At 34.4% G+C, this 9,703-nt stretch overlaps 1 protein-coding gene across 1 annotated transcript in view; it reads right to left on the bottom strand.

The window, feature by feature from the left end:
* The window catches only part of LOC105556930 (putative leucine-rich repeat-containing protein DDB_G0290503), a 10,199-nt gene extending 2,004 nt beyond the window's left edge, over positions 1–8,195 (bottom strand). Inside the window, exons 1-6 of the mRNA XM_012004046.1 lie at positions 8,111–8,195; positions 5,884–6,226; positions 5,556–5,812; positions 5,303–5,401; positions 5,105–5,194; positions 3–4,120 (exon numbers count right to left, since the gene is read on the bottom strand). Of these exons, the coding sequence (XP_011859436.1) occupies positions 3–4,120; positions 5,105–5,194; positions 5,303–5,401; positions 5,556–5,812; positions 5,884–6,226; positions 8,111–8,180 (4,977 nt within the window). The 5' untranslated portion in view covers positions 8,181–8,195. The remainder of the gene's footprint in view (positions 1–2; positions 4,121–5,104; positions 5,195–5,302; positions 5,402–5,555; positions 5,813–5,883; positions 6,227–8,110) is intronic.
* Between the last annotated feature and the right edge of the window lie 1,508 nt (positions 8,196–9,703).

The raw sequence follows: 9,703 nt of genomic DNA, 5'->3' as shown, positions 1-9,703 counted from the left end.
TCATTAATCGGAGACATATCTTCACAAGTATTATCCTCTACAACAGATAACTGAATATGTTTAGCACGTTTCTTTCCTTTAGAAATCTTTAACTCTACATCATCAAATAAAGCTTCTTCAATGATATTTGCCTTTAATGTATCTTGTTTCTTCTCCTTCTTTTTCTCATTAGTTGATGCAGCTTCGCAAATATTATCATCCATAGTAGTTAATTGAGTAAGCTTGCCAAGTTTCTTCTTTTTAGGAATCTTTAATTTTACCTTTGCGTTTTCAGATAAAATTTCGTCGACATTTTCTTTTAATACATTTTGTTTCTTCTTCTTTTTCCGACTAATTTGACATGCATCTTCATGGATATTATCGTCTATAATAGTTAATTGAGTAAGCTTGGTAGATTTCTTTTTTTTAGGAATCACTGGTTCAACTGTAGCATCAAGCAAAGTTTTGTCAGTGATATCTTCTTTTGATGTGCCTTGTTTCTTCTTCTTCTTCTTTTTCTCACTAATCTGGTACGCATCTTCGCGAATATTATCGTCTCCAATAGTTAAGTGAGTAAACTTGACAGGTTTCTTCTTTTTAGGAACAAATTGTGTTGCATCTTCGGATAAAATGTCATCAGTAATATTTTCCCTCGATGTGTCTCCTCTCTTGCGCTTTTTCTGTCTCTTTTTACTATGCTTTTGTTTGACATTGTCACACAGTATTACCAAATCAGACACTTCGTTGTTACTACTGTTTTGTTTTATTTTTATTTGTGCAGTATCCTCCCTTTTCGTAGACAACGACCCGATTTCTGCATTCAAGTTCAATGTTGGCGCACTTTCGTTTAACTTCTCTTTTCTAAGAAACTTTATTGTTGGTGATTCGATATTGATGTTCATTGTTTTACGTGATTTTGTCTTAGGTGTTAATCGAGAGAATCTTTGCGTTTCTACCAATTTCAACAACTCGGGTGAAAAATCGTATGACATCTTTTCTCTATTTGCATGACTAAGCTTCTTCAAATTGATATTTTCATTTAATGTAGAGTCCTTTGATTTCTCCTCCTGAATCGAAGTATTCTGTATTTTAGGTGTACTGTCTGACTTAATATCTTCATTCTTTGAAATTTTTTGAAATGTTTCATCAAGTTCCAGTTTCTTAGAGCTGTCAAGATTTAGATCCGATTTCTTTTTCTTTTCAATCGATGAAGAGATTAAATTGAAGGAATCTGACAAAATATCACCTTTCTTCGTAAGAGATTTATTTTTCTTCTTAGTTGACAAGTCTGAATTTGATGACTCCAGTAAAATAGGTTTTTCAGTTTTCTCCATTTTGGATTTCTTCAGTTTGATGTCTCGTTTCATTTTAGACAGTTTACCAGAGGTACTAGCGTATGGAGAAATAGTCTCTATTCCGGCAAATTTGTTTTCCTTTCTATCCTCTTCTCTGTTCGCTGTACGATCCTTTTCCTGAATATCTTCATTATCCTCATTATTTTCATCTTCCATGTTTATCACTGATTCTGTACCAATATGTACTTGTTCTTCTTCATCTTCTACTTCTTCGTTATGTGCAGCTTTGTCATCCTCTTCATTTTGCTCATTTTCGCTTTCATCTGTTTCTTTCATAACTTGCATGTCTTCAGCTTCTTCTTCCTCCTCATCTTCTATGTCATTGTCATTGACTATGAAATCATTGAGATCTGAACCATTGTCATCGGAATCTGAAAATTCTTCTTCTGATATTCTGCATTCATCAGCAAATCGGTCATCATCATCGGAGAATTTTTGTTCCACTCCATCCAGATTATATTCTCTATTGATATCAGAATTGCTGTCATCAGAATTGCTATCATCAGTATCGCTGCTGCTGTCATCATTAACATCATTAACAAACAATAACAAATCGCTAATGTCATCACTATCGCTGTTACTATCATCAATAGCGTTATCGGTATTTGTTTCTGCAAACAAGTAATTTGGAACACTAAGTTCATCTTGATCACTGCTCTGCGAGCCTGAATTTGCTTCCATAGAATGAGGAGCTTCCAAATCCATTGCTGTGTTTATATCGCTATTGTCACTTTCATCATCGTTTAAATGTATTATCTTTGTATCTATTGGCTTTGATTTCTGATCAATAGAACGATTTAAGGATATATTTTTAACTTCTTTACTATCATTAGTTGATACGGTCTTGTTTTCAAATTTGGTTAAATCATCATTCACATCTTCATTACATGACTTCCTCATTGAGTCTTTCCGCAAATCTGCTTTCTTGTGTAATTTCCCCATAGGTACATATGTGTTTTCGAGTTCTTTCTCTTCATCATCTATTCGAGAGTTATTTGCAGCAATAGTTTGCGTATCTTCTGAAGATTTATTGAATGATGGTCTTCTTTCCATCGATTTCCGTAAAGACATATCTTTCTTACTTATTAACGAACTTTTTAATCTACTTGTATCCTTTTCTATTTCTTTATCCGATTCATCGCTTGCTTTGGAAGATCGTCTTAGTCTTATAGACTGCTCTGATTTATTTAATTCAGAAATAGATCGGTCATTAGTTTGATTTAAAGCTGTTTTGGACTTGTTGAAAGATTTATCATCATAATTATCTTCATATCTTGTGCTACCTGTGCTATAAGAATCTTCATCTATCTCAGTTTGAATTCTCCTCTTGGTTTTTATTTTTCGCTTTTTAACTTGTTTCTCGTTTTCTTCGCTATCAATATCCATCGGTTCTTCATCTACAGTATCCAATTTTTTAACATCATAATTCGCCTTTACCGCGTCCAATTGACTTTTCAATAAGACGGTGTCGTCAGAATCATATTCAAAAGATTCCGCCTCCTTTGCTGCTTTCATCCTTTCAGCCGCCAACCATGCTTGTTTATCCACCAAAATAAGTTCACATTCGGCTTTATTGTCACTTTCCATCTGCTTCACGGATTGAGAGGAAGACTGAACTGGATCGACTTTATTTTTTTCCCTCCAATCGTCAGCGGGAATATCTTGGAACAAATCAATACCTTCTACATCAGGAACATCAGAAGCACATTCTATATTTGTTTTATCGTTTTGACTCAATTTCATTTGTAAACTCCCCTGTTCTGTCTCTAAAACATCCAATACATTTGTACTCTCCTGCTCCAAGTTCTGTTTCATGATCTTTTCCTGCAAAATATCGTTTGCATCTGTTTTCTCAGGTGATAAATCCATTGCAGATTTTTTAGATGTTTCCATTACATTAGAAGACTGGGCAATTTGAATTACTGTATCGATCGAGTTATCACATGCGGAATCATTGGTTTCCAAGATAATGTTAGAAGAGTCAGTTGACTTCGTTACACGTTTAGATAAATTTTCCTGTTCCTGTTTCTCTTCTATAGAATCGAATTTGTCCATTACTTCATCTTGAGTTATAGTAATTTCATTTACGTTATTGGACTTGATTTCGTTAGAATTTTTATTATCTATAACAGTACATTCATTTCTATCTAATTCGCTGGCCATTTTCGTTGTGTCCTCGTTAAAAGACGTACCTATAGTTTCAATATATGTTTCATCTTTGTTAATAACTTTGCCAACTTTACCATAACGTTGTAATTTACTTGTGCCAGTTGAACTTAAAGATTCTGTAGAAATATCCATCTTTTCTTGAGGATTATTGGTAACTTCTCTTAATAAATCATGTTTAATTGCAGTTTCTGTTATTTCACTCGAATGACGCCTCTCACTTAGTTCTTCTTTCATAGATTTAGTTTCCTTTTCACCTAATGATTTATTCAAAAAGGACGAAGCAAAACGGTTAATGCTCGATGTCACATTAGGCTGCATACTCTTTTCTACCGATACGTCGTTATTAATGTTCAGTATTTCATTTTCCTTGTCACTCTTTTGCTCTTCAGTAGAAGTGTCCAATAAAATTTCAGATATATTTCCTTTAGAAGACTTTAGGACTTCAGGCGATTTACATATGTCAATTAATGATTTTTCAATATCGGACAGATTCTTTTCAATATTTATATTGTTTTTCTTCGAAGAATTTGGATGGCTTGACAAAGACGAATTGATGTCCTCTATTATAACAGGGGTTGATGATGATGAGCTTTTTTCAAACACGTCTTTTTCTTCAGCTACAGACACAAACATATATACATTACAATTTGTCCCGTGTTATTCAAAACATTATATTAAATCCTACAATAAAAATAGAGATGTGCAAATCAAGGAGATTTTTGATGTCAAATTAAATCGAATCAAATCGTTGAAATATAATTTTTAACTAACAATATGATTATTAAATTAATTTTTAACATTTAGATAACATACAGATAATAAAAGAATATCTTGATGTGAAAAAATAATATTGATTATAGAATATAAACTCGTTTTAATATAAAAACATTTATATATTTGATATAAAACTAATAAAATATACTTTATTTAATGTCACAATAAATGAAACAATTATGCAAAAAATCTTAAATTATTTAAATAATCTAATATAAGATCTAATAATGTTGATCAATTACATGCATAGCAATTAAAGTTAAATAATATATTTTATTATGAATACTCGTTGATTTAAATCGAAGGTAAAAATTAGTTCATGTTCTATTACAGTGCTGAGAGTTAGTTGCACATTTCGGGCAGATTTCGTAGGAGACGCCTGCTGTATATTGACCGTAGTGAGGGGACAGTAGGTGTTTATCTACGAAATCTGCCCGAAATGTGCAACAAACTCCGAGCACTGTTCTATTGCTATTTGTTAATTGCTCAGTGAGCGATTGTAGTTCTGAATGCACCTACTGACATGGCCATACTGTTTTGCTTATTAACCAGAAATATTTTACGATTCGTATTCGAAATTTTTGGGCAGTTCAGATTCGATTCACAGAAATCAATCAGATCAGATTCATAGAAATTTAAGTTCGAAACGAACCGGCTTCATTCGATTTGATTAAATTCGTGTTCGAATAGTTCGCACATCTCTAAATAAAAGATAGAGGACCCCTGAATTCGTCAAGTGATTGTGAACGTGATATATTTTTAAGAAGCAAATATATAATGTTAACTTAATATTAGGTACATTCAGGACAGTTTTTAATTTTACTTACCAATATTTTCTATATTTTTCACTGTTGCTCTATCTATGTCCTTAATTTGTGTTTCACTTTTTGACGAATCAGTTGAAGTCTCTAACGTTTCTATTAAACAATCATAAAATTAATATAAGAATATAAATAATTTATTTTTTCGAAAATTGACTTTAGTGTATTATTCTATTAATATTACTATTATTTAGTTTTTCTCACCATGGCTATCACCCTCAACTTTATCCTTATCCATACTTTGACGTTTTTTAATCTCTTGCGGCAAACGTGATGCTTTATCTGGAGAAGAATCAGAGTTTCCTGCGTGTATTTAACAAAATAGATTTGTTAGAAATCTCAATAGTGTCAGGAAATCTTTCTGATTATATCATTAAGCATGAAGTTACATTCATACGACTATACTTGAAATACAAATAGAGCCACTTGATAACAGATAACAACTTTAAGAAATTACCCATACTTGTGATTTCATCAGTTTCAACTATTGTAGCATCCAATCGTACATAGGGCACACGATCCTTCAATGGAATTTGCTCTTTGGCTAGAGAACTCGACGGCAACATAGTCGCTTGCCTGCGTACGTTAACTGGTGAATCCGATCGACTCTTATTTTGATCGAACAAAGATTCTGGATCAACAGAGCTGGCTCTCGTACTACGTGTGACCCTAAGTGGTGACATTACCTCAGAGACAGCGCGCACGTGGCGTTTACTGGACCATAACAATAGTTATAAACGCATCGTGTACGAATGAATACAACCATATTAATTCAATTACCATACCTAGTTGCTCGAGTGTTGACCTTGGTAGGTGTGCCAACAGGAGCAATCGAGCCCCGCCTTGTCATTCGTTTTCCAGATGTTTGCGGAGTATCGTTGTCCACCTCAACGTCCGAGGAAATGGAGGACTTTCTAGTTCGTAGTTTCCTCACTGTATCCAAAGCAGTAAAATCCATAGTCGATGTTCGAGATCTCGGTTTCCAGGCTGTTTGGCTAATGCCACTGACACTACTGCTATCGCTTTCCGAACCTGGTGAATGTTTACTCTGCTTTATTCTGCTGCTGCGACGTAACGGAGAGCTCACGGGTTGTAACGTTAGCGTTCGCGTTTGTCTACGACCAGTAGCTACAACACACAAAATAACAAAAAAAACTAAACTAATCAAACCAAGGTACATATTACCAAAGCCTGGTATCTTGACTTCTTTCTTCAAAGATACAGATACAAGTTACTTTCCATCAACAGATGATGTAAGCCTGACGCAAAACGTAAGAGTAGGAATAAAGAAATGAATCGCTTCCATTTCTTACTTCCACTTCAGCTCTGATTTAGAGTCAGAGCACAAAAGGCTGTAACAGCTTACAGCAAGACGTAAGTCATAAACGTAGATAGCGCACAAGCTTTGGTGTAAATGTAAAATGTATATAATTGGAAGTAAATACAACATACGTCAAAGCTTGTGCGCTATCTACGTTTACGACTTAGTCCCAGTCTACAATAGATGATTTAAGCCCTAAGCTTTAAGAAATTGGCCAATCACGGTCAAGTATGAGTAGAATGCGCGACTGTCATTAGTCAATTTCTTAAGGCTTAGGGCTTAAATCTCTATTGTAGACTGGGACTTACTCTCGGCGAATTAGAGCACAGTTCGACCAGTGCTACAAATATTTTAAAAAATTATGCCTGCACTTCGGTTTTTACACCGAAAGATAAAGATTATGGTTTTCTTACTTTCGATGTAGAGTGTCGAGTTCAATGTAGGTTGCGGAACCGAAATCGCAAGCGCGACTTGTACACTGAGATTAAAGAGACGGAAACGTCGAGACGAGAGCTCGGTTATAAGAGTCACGATGAGTTTAAAAGAGTCAACCGTTGATCTCGAGACAAAGGAAAGGTAGTCGAAGGCAGATAATAAAGTCGAAGGAATAACGCCTGAGGATAAACACAATCGAGGCAGACAAGGATATTATGATGATCAGCGAAACTTTGCATATCGAAATGAACAAAGGCGAGGAGCGATGATGGATCGGAGAAATTGAGGATTTTCGAAGTCCACTCAGAATTTAGTGGACTCCATGAATATCGTCAGGAAATCCACAACATTCTCATCATTGCGAACCCCGTTTTATTTCCGTCTTTAATGAAAGAAAGAAGAAGAATGCTTTGAAACATAATATTTGAAGCAACAGCTCGACCGCAGCCATAGATACAAGATGTACCGAATTATTTTTCAGAAGAAAGATACAGGTACAGATAGTAGCTTGCTTCGAAAAAAAAATTCAGCGCATCTGGTATCTATACAGGACCTCTACATTGAAAGTAAGAAAACCATAATCTTTATTGTAACTATGGCCGATATTCATGGTCCGTTCTTATATTTAACATCATCTTAAGTATACTCTTAAGTCTTAATGTGTCTTGAACTAATCACAGAGCCATATTAGCCTCTTAAGACAACACTTAAGACGATATTGAAATAAGAATCGACTATGAATACCGGCCTACATCTTAAAAGAAAAAGATACCAAGCTCTGGATATTACTAAGGTAAACAAAGTAAGAACGTTCGAGATTGCGTGTAATACATAACCTTGAATCTTGGTAGTCTTACATACTTCTACACTTACAGAAATACTTAACAGAATAATGTACCGGATTTTGATTTATTATATATACATATTTATATATCTACATATTTAAATAAATAGTTATTATATAGACAAATAATTATTTGCATATTTATATCTACACATTCAAATAGATAATTAAGATTAGCATAAATAACATTTACAGATCTCTATTTCATTGTTTTTAAACATATTTATAATTTGTATACATATTTATCTATACGAGCGATCATGTAAAATTGCTGTGATCAAACGTGATTGAATAAAAGTCGAAGAAAATATTTTTTTTTCAACAAATTGTGTCACAAAACGCAACAAGATATGAATTTTAGAAGGAAAAAGCTTTATACCTTAAGGTCATTAAAATTAATAAACATACGTACACAAGTCACAGGTTAACGGCTGGTAGTTCCAACGTTTTGGTAAGTTAACTAATAGTTCACTCATATGCATGTCTTTGTTATTCCTTCAGATAGACATATAATTTAATTATTAGTTAGCTTACCAAAAGGTTGGAAATCCGGCTTTAAAACCGATAACGGCAGAAAACGGGAAGAATAACGGAAACGGTCGTCAGATCTCGTCAAGATCGTTGAGAACATAGCAACAATTTCGAGGGGGGGGGGGGGGAACAGACAAAAACTAAAAGGAAAAAAAATGAAGGGAACCCCACATTTGCGTAATCAAAGGAAAATTATCAAACGCAGAAATTCTTAGCGCCGAGGCGACCGGTTGTAACCGGCCGGCGGTCTTTTGCGTCTCGTGCGCATGCAGGTTAGAAGGAAGAAAAACGCAAGCTATACGAACCTATTTTCAGCTCGACATCGTCGTCCGAATCTCTAACAGAGCGCGACATTCTCGCGATTCTTCAAATCATATATAATCAACGGAATAATGTCTTACAAGAGATAACGCTTCTAAACGCAGATAAAAGGTTACCGAGCCACGTGTTACCGTTGCAATATCAATTTGAACCTCACGGACCAGCAACCTTCCAACGACAATGAACAACGCCAACCATAGACCCGATATAAATGAGATCATCATAAACCATATATACTAAGGAGCTTGTAGATCAGAAAGTCGACAACGCGTTCATCGCGCTCTGATTGGCTGAGGGCAACTTTCACCAAGCTCCGGTTAACACCGGTCTAGTAACATGCGCAACCGAATGGGTGTGTTCTTTTAGGCATCGGATACAGCAGTTTTAGCAGTAATTCATTCTTTTAGGCTGAAATCACATGGTGCAGAATAGAGCTGCGGAATAGAACGTGCGTCATAGAAGCAACCAATCAGAGCTATTCCGCATTTTCTCACACGCAGAGTCTTCTATCACGCAAACCAAGGCCTGCCAGAGTATATTTCAATTACCGATTTTTAAGTATGTACTGTGTAAATTCAGTTAAAAATTATTGAATACTTAGAAAATGGAGGGTTATAACAAAAATAAAATAAGCGGAAAGGAAGAAGATTCTGTAAGTATAAAATCTTAAATATTGATGTGATGTTAATAGTGAAACAAATATATTGAGGTTAAGTATAATGTTTATTATTTTCTTTTACAGTATTATCAATGTTTGTACTGCAATGTTAAAGTGCCAAAAGAAAATTTTGATTTTTTAAAGCATTCATGCTTTGCAAACATAAATATTGAAACGGAAAATATTTTTGTTAATGAGAACAACTGTTTATTTAAAGGTAAATTTTTTGTTGAGTATTTGTTTTTCAAATACTTATATCTTATTTGTTACTATTGCAAGTCAATTATCTCAGTATGCTTAATTGGAACTTTCTTTAGGGAGACTAGATGATGAAGAGCCAACATTAGGCGAAAATAATAATGTTGATGAGTTTGAAGTACCTAAGAAGAAAAAACCCAGAAATAAAGCAAATAAATCTTGGAGTGACGTTGACGAGGTGCTGATAAATGCTGTGATGAAGAAACCATGTTTGTGGAATCATACCATTTCTGTAAA

Source organism: Vollenhovia emeryi, unplaced genomic scaffold (assembly GCF_000949405.1).
Source record: "Vollenhovia emeryi isolate VEMERY1.0 unplaced genomic scaffold, V.emery_V1.0 DF939699.1, whole genome shotgun sequence".
Taxonomy (NCBI): Eukaryota; Metazoa; Arthropoda; class Insecta; order Hymenoptera; family Formicidae; genus Vollenhovia; species Vollenhovia emeryi.
The sequence above is the reverse complement of the archived record's forward strand: the minus strand, read 5'-3'. Positions and strand labels throughout refer to the sequence as shown.